The sequence below is a fragment of the Gekko japonicus genome, unplaced genomic scaffold, assembly GCF_001447785.1.
Source record: "Gekko japonicus isolate JY-2015 unplaced genomic scaffold, Gekko_japonicus_V1.1 scaffold851, whole genome shotgun sequence".
Classification (NCBI taxonomy): domain Eukaryota; kingdom Metazoa; phylum Chordata; class Lepidosauria; order Squamata; family Gekkonidae; genus Gekko; species Gekko japonicus.
In genome coordinates, this window is record NW_015172579.1 from 643,863 (window position 1) to 658,922 (window position 15,060).

At 43.1% G+C, this 15,060-nt stretch overlaps 1 protein-coding gene across 1 annotated transcript in view; it reads left to right on the forward strand.

Annotated features, from left to right (window-relative positions):
• The window catches only part of COG2 (component of oligomeric golgi complex 2), a 57,228-nt gene that overhangs the window by 1,085 nt on the left and 41,083 nt on the right, over positions 1–15,060 (forward strand). The window contains exons 2-4 of the mRNA XM_015421441.1: positions 6,588–6,749; positions 7,957–8,022; positions 14,650–14,730. Coding sequence (XP_015276927.1) covers positions 6,588–6,749; positions 7,957–8,022; positions 14,650–14,730 — 309 coding nt within the window. The remainder of the gene's footprint in view (positions 1–6,587; positions 6,750–7,956; positions 8,023–14,649; positions 14,731–15,060) is intronic.

Here is a 15,060-nt window from a genome sequence, read left to right on the forward strand (position 1 = left end):
TTCATCAGGCAGTTGTTACAAAAATTAGAAAATAAAGAAGGCAACAAGCAGGTTTTCCAGCTCTGGATCTTAAGACCCTGTCATGTCAGCCTTTGATATTTGATGTTGATAGGCTCACAGACTTCCTTATCAGCTGCTAACCTACAGTAGTAGTCACTGTTTGGCTTTTTGCACATTACCAAAAGCTCTCTAGTTTGCAGTTTCATCTTGTAAATGTAACCCCACCATGGGAGGAGGTTAAATGTGTGAGTTGTTGCATGTACATTTGATAAACATACATGTAGTGAATCTTGTGCATCAATCAACATTTAAGAATATTGAATAAAGATATAATATGTGGAACTGATATCCTTGTAGACAGGGGTCGTTTCGTAGAAAAAGAGCTAGGGGAACTCATTAGCATAACTCATTAGCATATGCCACACCCCCTGACATCACCGGAAGTGTGTCATAAGGCCACACACCCCGCCCCCAACGGTCCCGGCCATGAGGGGCCCGGCGGTGGACCTGCAAGGCCGGTGGGAGTGCAAGGAAGCCCCGCGAAGGCCGTCCCTGGCCCCAGGCAGGCAGGGGTGGGGAGAGGCAGGGAGGAAGCAACTTACCCTCCCTCTTCTCCTGCCTCCTCCTGGCTGAATGAGGGCCGGAAGCGGGGCGGCCGGAAGCAGGGGGCGGGGCTTCGTCATGTGCCCAGCTGCCGTACCTCACCCGGGGGAACTGCGATCCCCCGCGATCCCCCCCGAAATGACCTCTGCTTGTAGATTTCAATCAATCTACAAGGTACTCTATGAATTGTGATTTTTGATCATAGATGAAACAAGTGGAGACCTGCAAGAAACTTGCGGGATGGTTATCTCATTCGTCACACCTTTGCTTCATCTCCTCACCCCCTACCTCTCTCACACTATTTCTCCCCTCTGCCCCCCTTTTCTTACTCTCTATTTCTCCTCCATGCAGGGCCAGCTCACTCACTAGGCGAACTAGGCATTCGCCTAGAGCGCCTCGGCTCTTAGGGGCGCCAAACTGTACCCGCCCCCCTCGCCAAAAGCCCTGCATCTCCCTGACCGGGTGACCGCCGCTGTCGCCACCACCAAAGGTAGTCTCGCAGCAGCAGGCCCTAGCCGGGAACCCCAGAGTCTGGACCTGCCCCTCCTATGCCCCCGGAGCAGTGCATTGACCGGGAGCTTCTGTAAGCGAGGAGGAGGAGGCCCTCGCCAGGTCGTTCGTCTCCTGGCTGGGACTCCTTTCCATAGGGGCGGGGGAGATCTGCACATTTTCTCCCCCCCCCATAGCTAGTATTCCAAAATAGTCCAATGACACCTTTAAGACCAAGTTTTATTCAGGTACCAGCTCTGCCTTCTCTGTGAGAGCAGATCTGCGCATTTTCTCCCCCCCCCCCATAGCCTTGTTAATGGCCCTGTTATTGATTCACTGGTTTTTTAAATGTTTAATGGTTGTATTACTGTGCTAATTGTTACTGTTGAACCAGATCAAGAGCAAAGACATTTATGTTTGAAAATTGGTGGGCACATGGGGGAGGGGGGTGCCAGAAGGTAGCCTCACCTAGTGTGCTAAAAAACCTGGATCTGGCCCTGCCTCCATGCATGTGACTTCCTCTCTCTTTCTGACCTGTCATCTTTCTCTTTGTTTTTCTGCCTCCCCACTTCATCACTCTTTCTCTCTCTTTCTGCCCCCACCTCATAATTCTTTCTTTCTGCCCCCATCACTCTCCCAGCCTCCTGCCTGCTTCCTCCCCCTCTCCACAGAGCAGCAGCAGCGGTGGCAGTGCTCCTAGCCACTCACCTGCTTCCTCTCCAGCTACAACAGCAGTGGCAGCGGTCTAGGAATCACAGTGGATCTCCCAGCTACAGAGATCAATTCATCTTAGGGCTGCCAGCTCCAGGTTGGGAAATTCCTGGAGATTTGGGGGTGGAGGCTTGGGACAGTGAGGCTTGGGGTGGCAAGCATCCTCAGCAGGGTATGATGCCATAGACTCAACCCTCCAAAACAGCCATTTTATCCCGGGGAACTGATCTCTGTCACCTGGACAACAGTTATAATTCTGGGTGATCTCCAGTCCTCACCTAGAGGCTGGCAATGGTGGTTCTCGTGGAGGAAATGGCTGTAGGGTGGAGTCTATGACATTACACCAGTCCAAAGTTCCTCCCCTCAAATCCCACCCTCCCCAGGCTCCACCCCTCAAATGTCCAGGAATTTCCAAACCTGGAGTTGGCAACACAATTTCCTTCCCACCCAACAGCCAACCTACCTTTATCTGCCTCTCTGTCTTCTGCTTTTCATCTCCACCCCCCAACCTCTACCTAGGAAAATTACAGTCTTTCTCCACAGTGGGGACCAAAGCAGATTTCATTATTCCCTCCTCTTTTTTATCTGCACAACAACCCTGTGAGGTTGGTTAGGCTAGAATATGTGATTGGTCCAAAATCACACAGTCAGCTTCCACTGCAAGATGGGGATCTGAACCTGGGTCTTGCAGACCCTACTTTGAAGCTCTAACTGCTACACCTCACTGGCTTTCATAGGGTAGCTGCTAATGAACGGTAGCAAGCAGCCGAGGCTAGGTGAGTCATGCAAATCGGGGGGACCTGGCAACCCTAGACTACTGGCAGGCCTAGAGTTGCCAACCTCCAAATGGGACCTGGAGACCCCCCAGAATTACAACTGGACTCTAGACAGCAGAGGTCTGTCTCCCTGCAGAAAATGGCTGCTTTGGAGGGTGGACTCTGTGGCATTATACCCAGCTGAGACCTCTCCCTTCCCAAACCCAGCCCTCCTTAGAGTCCACCACAAAAATCTCTAGAAATCCCCCAGCCTGGCACTGGCAACTCTTGTGAGGCCTGGCCCCAAGGCTCCCTCCCTCCCTCCCTGAAAGGCCAAAAGAGGCCTGGAAAGGGCCCTTTCCCCCACCCTTTTACTGACAGAGCCAGTTAGAAGCCCCCCCTCCCCGAACATTCTAATCTCTCACCGTTGATGCCTGAAGCAGATCCCTGCATAGGCCATTTCAAAAGGTTTTGGGGGGAATTCAGCCGTCCCTGAAGGGATTTTTTTAGTTTTTGGATTTTTCTACAAACCCGGGAAGTCTACTGACTATGTAGGAAAAGCTGTTGGGGGAGAGTGAGCCCCCTGTTGGTGGAAATAAGTATCCGCACAGAAAAAAAACTTTGGCTAATAGAATAAGGACAAGAAAGGGGACCCGCGATACTCGTGGGGGGGGGGAAGAGCTCCAGGCAGAGCAGGAGGAGGAGGAAGCAGCAGCAGGTAAGCTTCCCCCCATCCCCGCTGATTCCCTCCCCGGTCTCCTCTACCACCCTCCTCCACCACCACCCCCGGTCTCCTCCATTCCCCCTCTTAATCAGGTTAGGAAAGGCTTTTGGTATTAGGCAATGTGAGCTGTTCACTTTTCTTTGGTTGTATTCTGAAAACCAGCATCATCCTACAGTTTAAAAAAAAATTAAAAAGAAGGAAGTAAAGTAACAGTTTGGTATAGTAATTAGAATATGAGCATAGGATCTTGGAGACCCAGATTTGAATCTACTGGAGAGCCAATTTGGTGTAGTGGTTAAGAGCGTGGACTCTAATCTGAGAGAACTGGGTTTGATTCCCCGCTCCTCCACATGCACCTGCTGATGTGACCTTGGGCCAGTCATAAGTTCTTTTAGAGTTGTTCTCTCAAGGGCAGTTCTCAAAAGAGCTCTCTCAGCCCCACCTACCTCACAGGTTGTGGGAAGGGGAAGGGGTAAGGATGGTGAGCCACTCTGAGACTCCTTTGGGTACCCCATAAATCCAATCTCTTCTTCTTCTGCCTCTTCTTCTGCTTGCTGGGCAACCTTGGATTAATGAAACACTCTCCAACCTAACCTACCTCACAGGACAAAGTTTGAGTCCAGGGGCATCTTGAAGTGCCTCTGGACGCAAACTTTGTTCTGCTGCTTCAGACCAGCATGGCTACCCCACCTGAATCTACCTCACAGGGTTATTGTGAGGATAAAATGGAGAAGGAGAGAATGTTCTAAGCTGGTTTGGGTCCTCATTGGGGAAAAGAGTTGGGTATAAATAAAAGAAAGTCATTAAAGAAAAGTCTATTTAAATGCAATTATAACATAGCAGGCCACTTCTCTAGGCCCAAATCCATTTACTTGAGCTTCAAAGAGAATACATCTTTCTCTCCAAAGCCCAGCACGCACACACCCATCTCCTGGCCAGTGCTGAAAAACATGCGGATTGCACTTTCCTCTCAAAGCTTGCTACCACTTGGCTGATTGGGGTCTGGGGCTCCGTGCAGAAAATGTGCCAGATGCACTTTCTTCTCCAGGGTTCCTCCACCAGCTGATTGGGGGGAGGGCTTGCAGTGGACAGCACTTGTGGCACACTTTTTGATCCAAGCCCCCCTCCAATCCAGGTTGCCACTGAGATGTTGCACTGCAGTGTCACACATTTTTTATTTCCGTTGAGTTTGATTTTTATTCTGTGAAGGGTTTTAACTCCCCCCCCATCTCTCTTCCTAGAGAGCTATATTTTCCATGATATATAGTTGTTTGTGTGTGTTTATTAAGGATTACTAGCAGAAACATTTTGGCAATAAATCAAACCCTCCCCCTTTCCCTTCACTGCCCTCCCTTGCATGTCTTATCTAGAGATGTAAATTTTTGGAAATTTTGAAACTGGGGGGGGAAGGAATGAGAAATTTGGGCAAAATTGAAATATGTGCACTATTTTTTTTCCCTATCAAGCCTGAATTTCTTTTACTGCTTTAACGATATAAAATGTGTACCGTATACCTTAGCATGTAAAAATCATACTATTCTCCATATTTGTGGATTTAGAAGCATAAATGCCATAGCTTTTCTACAAGCAAAAGTGTGCATATATCTAATACTTGAAAGAGGGAACTGCAAACTGCTGCTCCCTGTGCTACCTTAGCACATGTATCTGAGGGCTGGTCTGCACAACACAACTTATCAGATTCCTGGCTGGTTGCATAAGTGTTGATCATGCCAAATGATGTGATGGGATTTTGTTTTTAGAATCCTTTACACCACCCCTGCCACCCACTTTGCTCTGGAGGTTCCATATCCCATGGGTTATAATGAAATATCAAAAGATGTTATAGAAGCTATTATTCTGAATGAGGCACTCAGTAATAGCTAGGTAGTCTGTGTTCTTTTTGATGGTTTGCAATCAGAACTACCGTGTTTCCACGAAAATAAGACACTGTCTTATATTTATTTTTTCTCAAGAAGACACACTAGGACTTATACCACAAATGCATAGAAATCCTGCTAGGGCTTATTTTTTGGGTAGGTCTTATTTTCGGGGAAACAGGGTATATGGCCAGTTGATACTAAAAGCTTAATTCCTGCAACCGTAAGCAATCATTCGAATTGACATACCATAAAGGATATGATCAATAGAGCTGTCAAATAGGTAGAAGAGTTGTTTTTTATATCCCGCTTTTCTCTACCTTAAGGAGTCTCAAAGTGACTTACAATCTCCTTCCTTTCCTCTCCACATAACCTTGTGAGTTAGGTTGGACTTAGAGAGTTCTGATAGAACTGTGACTGACCCAAGGTCACCCAGCAGGCTTCATGTGGAGGAGTGGGGAATCAAACCTGGTTCTCCGGATTATATTCCACTGCTCTTAACCCCTACACCACACTGGCTAGATAAATATATGACAAATAATAAATAATGGAACAAATTATATTATTTAGAAATGTGAAGTCCTGGAAAAAAACTGGAAAAATTCGGGGAAAACCCGTTTTTTCCCCCATTCTCCCCCCCCCTTTTTTTCCTGAAGGCTTTTTTGGGTTGTTGGTGTTTTTTTTTTCAAAAAATTGGAAAAATTGAAAAAAGAAAAGGAAAAAAATGATTATGGAACGTTTTATTTTAACATGATGAATAAAATATTTTAAGACAAGGTGTTCAAATATTTTCCAAATTACAGCTCAGAAAATTATTCTGATTAAATTTTATGCCCATTCATTGAAATTTAGTCCCACACTCCCTTTCATACACTCCCCCCCCCCTCTTCAATTATTTTTATGAGAATGGGTGTTTTTTAAATTTAATACTGTGGAGAGGAAATATGAATAATTGTTACTTCTGGATTTTTAAAAATTGTTTTGTGGAGGTTTTTTTGTCTGTTCCACATAAACTAGTAAACAGTTCAGGAGATTGTTGCTCCATTTGTTACAATTACAAATAAATATTATTTTAAAAGTAAATTCTGTTAGTAATCATTGTTTGGATACACTATATTTTTAATATGCTAGTTGTGATAATTCCATGCCAAAATTGTCCATAGTCATATTTTATGTTCCTAAAGTTAACAGAATGACTTTCAATCTGGAAAAGAAAAAAGAAGTGCTAATGTAGCATATTTTTCAATTTTTCCAAAAAAACCCTGGATATTTTTCCCCGAGCTTCAAAATGTCCAGAAATTTTAGATCTCTACTTTAGGTACAGTGGAAAGCCATTAAACCAGAGTATGCTTTCCACAGGGAATCTCAAGCTTCTGTGATGTAATGACTCATAAACCCCTGTGCTTTTCTTTCCTTTTTCATATGCAGCCAGACTTTGATGTCGATCACTTTGTGTCTGAATGCAGAAAACGTGTTCAATTAGAAGAGCTCCGGGATGATCTTGAGCTCTACTACAAACTTCTTAAAACTGCCATGGTGGAGCTCATAAATAAGGATTATGCAGACTTTGTTAATCTTTCCACCAATCTGGTAAGTTTTCCAATTAGATTTTATGTGTGGTTATAGGCTATGAGACTATGATATTGAACAAACTATCTGTAAGGGTAGCTTTTGATACTTTAAGTAAGAACTAGAAGCCTTACAGGGGGCTGCGGTGGCTCAAGTGGTTAAGACGCTGAACTGCAGACTTGGAAGGTCAGTAGTTTGGCAGTTCGAGACCCGAGTGTCGCATGATGGAGTGAGCTCCCGTCTCTGGCCCCAGTTCCTATCAACCTAGCAACTGATGGATAAATGTAGTAATTTGAGAACGCAGAAAAGATAAGCTTAGTAAAATAGATAATGAATTTAGAAATTTAATAAGCAGAAGGAGTGATAAAAGTCTCCTGTTATATGTTATATGTTGTTAGGAGTAAGTTATGTGTTGTTTGTATATATGTCTGTAGTATATAATAAAAAATAAAAATGTACCTTCGGGTACTTAAAAAAAACAACACCTAGCAGTTCGAAAGCAAGAAATTGCAAGTAGATAAATAGGTACTGCTTCGGTGGGAAGGTAACAGCGTTCCATGCGCCTCAGCATGTAGTCATACCAGCCAGATGACCACGGAGACGTCTTTGAACAGCGCTGGCGCCTCGGTTTGGAAACGGAGATGAGCACCTTCCTCTAGAGTTGGATTTGACTGGCTTTTGAGCAAGGGGAACCCAGAAACCTTACAACAAGGACTTGATGGGCAGGGGGATGTTTGGGTAGGTAAGCAGCCTTCAGTATGGTCCACAGGTGACTGGCAAAAAAGGTCTCTGCCTAATACACAGGCTACTAGCAACTATTCTTACTTACACTCTGAAAAGATACACTCTTCAGATGTAATTGTGGTTGAACTTCAACTTGTTGATTTTTTTTCTTTATAAAAATAATTTGAAGTCTGGTTATGGAAGATGAAAGTTTTAACTATGTAAAATTGTTTATCATTGTACATGTTTTTATAGTTGAATTAAGAGTGTAGCTGTTGAACACACAGATTTCTTTCATGTCCGTAGTTTTTGTACCCTTGATTTTTATTGCTTATTTAAACATAATTTCAGACAGGATTGCAGGTAACCCTCCGAAGTTTTGCAAGCTTGGGAACACCTTTTGAGGCGTTTAGGAACAGCTGTGAGCCTTTAAGAAAATAGCTTGCAAGCATACTAATATGATTTGTTTCAGCTATTCAGTAATTATAGCATGTTCTTATTTTAGGTTGGCATGGATAAAGCCCTTAACCAGCTTTCAGTGCCTTTGGGACAGCTGCGAGAAGAAGTAATGGTATGTTCTGAAGTCCTGCTAAAGCCCTGTAAAATGTTTGTTGTGTACTTAAAGGTTTTGTTGAGAAGTCAGTCCAGTTTTTGAAACTGTTAAGAAAGCAAGTGGTATGCACAGATTCTATAGTGCTGCAACATGGGGCGTCTCTGGAGCAACAGAATTTAATTTCCCCCCAAGGCTAAGTTTTGTAGGATAATTTAGATATTCTGTTACGGTGAGAAGAGAAATTGGATTGCTGCCATTAGAAATGAGAATTTTAAGGGTGGTATATAAATTGAATAAATAAATACATAAATAAATAAATAAATAATTCCTTTTACTCCTCTTGCTTAGACTAAGTCAAATGTCAAAAAGTTGGGGTAACAGGCTTCCATGGTTATGTGTAGTTGAACAATCTCATTTTTCTTCTGGAAGAACAAGTACCTGTTTTTACAAAAATGATAATTTCATTCAATCACTTGATTTCTGTAAGGAGCTGTTGCAGTAGAGAGAAGCTGCCAGATGCCAGGGTGAAATGTATATAGTGCCTTAGGGACATTGCCCCAAAAGATTTTTCTTTAATAGCAAATAATAAGCAGGATCCTGATACGGGGCAATAAAATTTTATCATCTAGAAAGCTACATACTATCTGCTTAAGTTTGCTTTGAAGATAATTTTAGCATTGCTGAGAATCTAATAAATGCCCTTTGAGATAATTGGCAGTTCAAAAATACACTTTCCTGTTTACATCATTCTATGTATTGTGAAGATACTTCCTGTAGTACATGTTAGATTGTTTTTGAGACTGCAGGACAAATTCTTACTTCAGTTGTTAAATGATCATAAATGTTTGTCAGACTGGCAAAAGTTAGAATTTCTTTGGGCCATTGAGATCACCAAAGTTGTAGCTCCTTTGCACAGTCACTGTAAAGAAGAATGCCACAGAATATTTATTTTGAAAATCTGGTGCTGTATGCATTTCAAATTGTTCTTCTAGAGGCAGACCGTGGGGGGTGGGGACAAAACCTAAAAAATCATTATCATATTATTAAATATGATATTTATTAATATTTTAATAAATTATTAATATTTTAATAATAAAAATAATTTTAAAAACTAACTTTTGCCAGTCTGACAAGCATTTATGATCATTTAACAACTCAAAAACAGTCTAACCTTTCAATTTTGGCTGCGCCTCCTTCATAGAAGTGAGCCTAATAGTCTTATCGCTTATACGCTATGCGAATCTCATCTATCAGATTGGTTGACATGTGTTGAAGGGAAAATTACACTGATGGGGCTCAGCATAGATGGTTTGATCCTTCTTTTGGAGAAGTACGCTTTGGCATGATTAAACAGAGATTGATCGATATAGAAATGCAAGAAAAGCCTTGCTACTGGGCATTGTTCTCCCATTCATTGGGGGATTTCTCTTAATGGGCCACTGCCAGAGTATTTTTCCTGTCTGATTGATCCCTATATTAGAAGGGTAGTCACGCTGGCCCGTTTTAATGTGCTCCCCTCAGCTGTGTTATATGGGAGATTTAAAAAAATACCATTCCCGGATAAGTTATGTCCCTGTGGGTGAAAGGAGATTGAAGGAACGGACCATGTACTTCTGACTTGTAGATTTTACCAAGATTTGCGTACTTATCACCTCGGCCCTATACTACAAACCCTGGAGGGCAAATCTGAGGAAAGTAAGATAATGAACCTTCTAGCCTCAAACAGGGCTGATACCATTGAAGAGGTGGCAAACTTCCTTTACAGAGCGTATAGGAGGAGAAGTTCTTTTTCGGCAGAAGGGGTAGTGCATTAACTGTTTTGTGTGCCTACCGCATCTGTACCTAAGGCTACTGCTGTTGTTATGCCAATAAAGGTTTGTTGTGTGTTAAAATATTAGTAAACAATAAATACAAGGTATCAATTAATAAAAATAAAAATGGTCACAAAAACCTTAATTGCTTGAATTAAAAAGAATAACACATGTACAAGATTAATGGCTTCAGCACTAGAGGAGCTGCAGGAAGTCTGTACAGCATCCAGCTACGAGGGTCATCACAAGCCACGTGTCTCTTGTTTATTTCTCATCCCCAGTGCTCCCTCCCCCAACCCCTTTACAGCGCCCAGTCTGATCTCTGATTCCCCAGAGTGACGCCTGCAGCCTCGGGTGGGCCCTTCCCCCCTCAAGTCCAACCTGAGTCCTGGGAAGCTTGCAGGGAGGCTCTTCTGGAGCTCTGACACTCCTGTCGGCTGGGCATGGGCCACACCTCTCCTGGCTGCTTAGCAATCCGCCCCCCAGCTTTTCTCGCCTCTCTTAAATGCTTCCCCTGCTCTTGTGGGCCCCTCCCCCTCGTTAGCAGGCTCTGGCTGATCTGTTGCTTACACACATTTTATGTCCAACTCTTCCTTAAAAAAAGAGAAGTTCTTTTTCTTAAGCGTGTCTTTTCCCTTTTAGGATGAGTTGTCCATAGAAGTTTGTTTATTTATTTATTTGACTTCTATCCCACCCTTCCACATGGGCTCAGGGCGGCTTACAAGAGGCAATTGCCATACATAACACTAAAACCAGATAAAACAATCAATTACATTTACATTTTACATTTAAAATCGGTGCTCACAACAATATATCATCTAAGACGGGAACTCCAATGCAATGCTTCAGAGGTTCTACTCTCTCTTCTTGATCGGTCTGCACTATGTCCGTTCTCCACTCCCAAGGCCAGTTCGCATTGCCAGACATGGCAGCACGGTGGTGGTACAGTGATGGTGGCGGCTCCTACTCGAAAGCCTGGCGGAAGAGCTCTGTCTTGCAGGCCCTGCAGAACTGCATAGGGTCCCGCAGGGCCCTGATCTCCTCCGGGAGCTCATTCCACCAGATAGGAGCCACCACCGAAAAAGCCCTGGCCCTAGTCGCACCATATTTGACATCTCTAGGGGCTGGGACAGCCAAAAGATGTTTTGCCCCTGACCATAGTGCCCTTGGGGGAACATATGGGGAAAGGTGGTCCCTTAGGTAAGCTGGACCCTTGCCATATAGGGCTTTATAGGTAAGAACCAGCACTTTGAAGCGGACCCGGTACGCTATTGGCAGCCAGTGCAGTGCCTTCAGAACAGACTGGACGTGGTCTCGCCTAGAGAGACCCATCAGCAACCTGGCTGCTGCATTCTGCACCAGCTGCAGCTTCTGGATCTGCGACAAAGGCAGCCCCATATAGAGAGCTTTGTAGTAGTCCAACCTCGAGGTGACTGTCGCGTGGATCAATGTGGCCAAATCATCGCAGTCAAGGTAGGGAGCCAACTGCCATGCCAGCCGCAGATGGTAAAAGGCTGACTTGACAGTGGCTACCACCTGGTCCTCCATCGTTAAAGAGGAGTCCAGGAGCACCCCCAAACTCCTAACCCTCGGTGCCGGCACCAAAGGCACCCCGTCGAAGGCTGGGAGAGGGAGCCCCAGCCCTGCACCAACCCGACTTAAGCCCAGGACCTCTGTCTTTGCCAGGTTTAGCTTCAACCGACTCATCCTGAGCCAACCAGTCACAAGTAAAAAAGGGGCAGGGGTATAAGACTGATCAAACCCTTCAGAATCTTGGAGAGGGAGACTTTGAAGTGGGTTTCCAAATCGCATGCCCCCCCCCCTGTGGGCTCCATATTATTTATTTTGATAATTTAAATATGTGCTTTGGGAACCATAGAACAGAGAATTTAGGGGTTTGTTTTCCCTAAAGGAAAAGAGGAAGAGCACAGGGCATCAGGTTTTTGTAACCAATATTTTAAAGCACATTTGTTTTTGGCCCTTGGGTATGACTGGTTGGCTGCTATGTGAAATGGGATGCTGGACTAGATGGACCACTGGGTCTGATCCAGCAGGACTCTTCTTATATTAATTGTATTGCTGAAATAACGCAGCTGTAGAGACAGCTCTCCTGTATGTTTGTTTTTCCTCTTTGCATTGAAATCTGAAAAGCAATGACAAAATTTATTTTATTTATAACATTTTTATGCCACCTTCCTACCCAATCAAGGTCCCCAAGGTGGACAGAATTATTTTGACCTGCATGTTGCAGTGTTTTGGCCACTGAACAATCTTTGAATATGAGATTTGTATGCATATTTATGTCACAGTAGATGTTGATTGGCTTTATTTATTGTATTTTCAGTTGTTAGCATGTTTGCTGTGGGTATTACCCATGGAATGAACTGAAATTTTAAAAATTAGAGTGTCTGGAGAAGGCAGAAGTCTGTTGGTGTGATGGTTGGTGGCTGTATCAGTTTTTGTAGCTGATATTACCTTATCAGGTGGTATAGTGGCTAGTGCATGATGTCTTGGCTTCTGTCTTATATGTTCCTTCTATGAAGGAAGCCAGTGTGGACAGACACCTGTAATGCTAGAAATAGGTCTCCTGTTGCTGATCATGTTTGTAACTAGGCTTAAAAGAAAGTGAAATACTATTTTCCTGTTCTCTCCCCCCCCATGTGCAAGCCACTAACTCTTGTGATTTGAAAGTTAATAAGGCCAAAATTACAGGAGAATGAATTTTTAAAATAAACCCAAGACTATTATGTGTTGGAAAGGAAAGTAGGATTATATTGATTAAATACATAGTTGACACTACCATACAAAGAATTGTTAAGAACCAGCAAAGCATGCAAGATTTATTGGATGACTCCGTGACCTAAAATAATAAAAGTGGAATGAAATGTAAGTGGTACGGAGTATAAGATCAGTTTTTTACCTAGCAGTTCAAAAGCAAGAAATTGCAAGTAGATAAATAGGTACCGCTTCGGGGGGAAGGTAACAGCATTCCATGCGACTTGGCATTTAGTCATGCCGGCCACATGACCATGGAAACATCTTCAGACAGCACTGGCTCTTCGGCTTGGAAACGGAGATGAGCACCGCCCATTAGAGGCTTCTGTTCTAATTCAGTGCAGGAGTTTGTGTGCTGTTCTACTCAAGCTCCTGGGAGAGCATTTGGTGATGTGGGAAGTAGCTACAGTGCCAGCTTCTCTCATATGTCCTTGTGTATCCAGTGTTACAGCAGTGATATAGGAAGGATGTGCATTACACTGGCCTCTTTGCTACTAAGATAACATTGGAATGGCCCCTCCTACCATGGGGATAGTGCAACTTGTTCAGATTATGACTGACCATGCCTTTTTGGAAATTCTCTCTCCATCTGGCTCTGCAGCTTATTCTGCCATCTCCTTCCGTCTCCATCCTTCTTCTAAAACATAATCCTGCCCACTTTTGGCTGCATTTGCATTTTGGCTGCAACATAAATTGCATTTGCCACAAAAAATTATATGGTTTCAGTCAATAATACACAACCTGCACATTTGAATGGGGAGGGACTCCTGTGTGAGCATATATAGAGTCCCACAGGAAACCAGATTTAGAATAAAGAAAAAGAAGAAAACATCTGTGGGATGAGACAATTGAACATGAGAGCAAAACTCTTCAATCCAAATATATAAACTGTAAATGACAAACAGCTCAAACAATATAGAGTCCATAATATAATATGTAAATTCATGCAAAAGGTCCAGAAAGGTCCACAAAAGGAAGACCAGACTCAGTAATGAGAATGTAGAGTAGAAGTAGGTAGAGAAGTTCCCGGATTTCTTATTTTCCTCTTTTCTGAATATTCGTCTTCAGATCAAAGGAATAATCCATCCCCATTCGGGGTTTACAATAGAACTCACAGCAGTAGTCAAAATATAAGGACATTTTCTGGGGACGCAGAATTTACAATTTAAAGTAGGAAATATTTGTAAACCCTGCATCCCAGGAAAATGTCCCTATATTTTGACTACTGTTTTGAGTCTTATTGTAAACCCCAAACGGGGTTGGATTATTCCTTTGATCTGAAGAAGAATATTCAGAAAAGAGGAAAATAAGAAATCCGGAAATCTCTTTACTTCTACTCTACATTCTCACTGCTGAGTCCAGATTTCCTTTTGTGTATCTTTTTGGACGTTTTGCATGGATTTATGTATTGTGAACTCTATATTGCTTGAGCTGTTTGCTGTTTACTATGTATTTGGATTGAAGAGTTTTGCTCTCATATTCAGTTGGGTCAACCCACGGATGTTTTTGTAATTTTGTAGTTTTTGTAGTTTGGTGTAGTGGTTAGGAGGGCGGATTCTAATCTGGGAGAATTGGGTTTGGTTCCCCACTCCTCTACATGCAGCTGCTGGTGTGGCCTTGGGTCAGTCACAAGTTCTCTAAGAGCTGTTATCTCAAGAGCAGTTCTAGAGAGAGCTCTCTCAGCCCGACCTACATCACAGGGTGTCTGTTGTGGGGAGGGGAAGGGAAAGGAAATTGTAAGCCACTCTGAGAGAAAGGCGGGGTATAAATCCAATCTCCTCCTCCTCCTCCTTCTTTTCTTCTTTTTCTTTATTCTGAGCACATATAGAACACTTCGGTCACCAGAGATTCAATTTGGTTCAGATTTTCAAGGACTGAAATACACATACATTAACACAACTTGCTTGCATCATTGAAATGGTTGCATTCAAGTTAAGAGAAGTGCTCTGATTTTTGAGGGGGGTGTTGTTTCTTGCTAATAATTGTTTCTGCAATCCCTTAGGCATCAGTTGATCTGTTTCAAACAGCCACAATTGTTTTTCTGTTTACTATGTTTTAGAGTCTTAAATCATGTGTCAGTGAAGGAATCAAAGCAATTGATGAGCGTGTGTCTAAGCAAGAAGATATCAGAAGAAAAAAGGTATAGCAATTATTTTTTATTTGTATTTTCACACCAATGGACCAAAATTAATTAAAAGCTATATTGTGTGATCAAAAACCTGATCAATTGTTTTGGGGCACTACAAGATATTCAAGAAGAGCAAAATGAAGAATCAGATTTGTCTCACACCACTGCTGTTTGCATCTTAATTTGTTTCTACTGATGTTGTAAAATGTGCATTTAAATTTGTTGTTGTTGTTCAGTCGCACAGTCAAGTCTGACTCTTTGTGACCCAATGAACCCTCCTGTCTTCCGCTGTCCACTGGCGTTTGCTCAATTTTGCTCAATTTTATGTTCGTTGCATCGGTA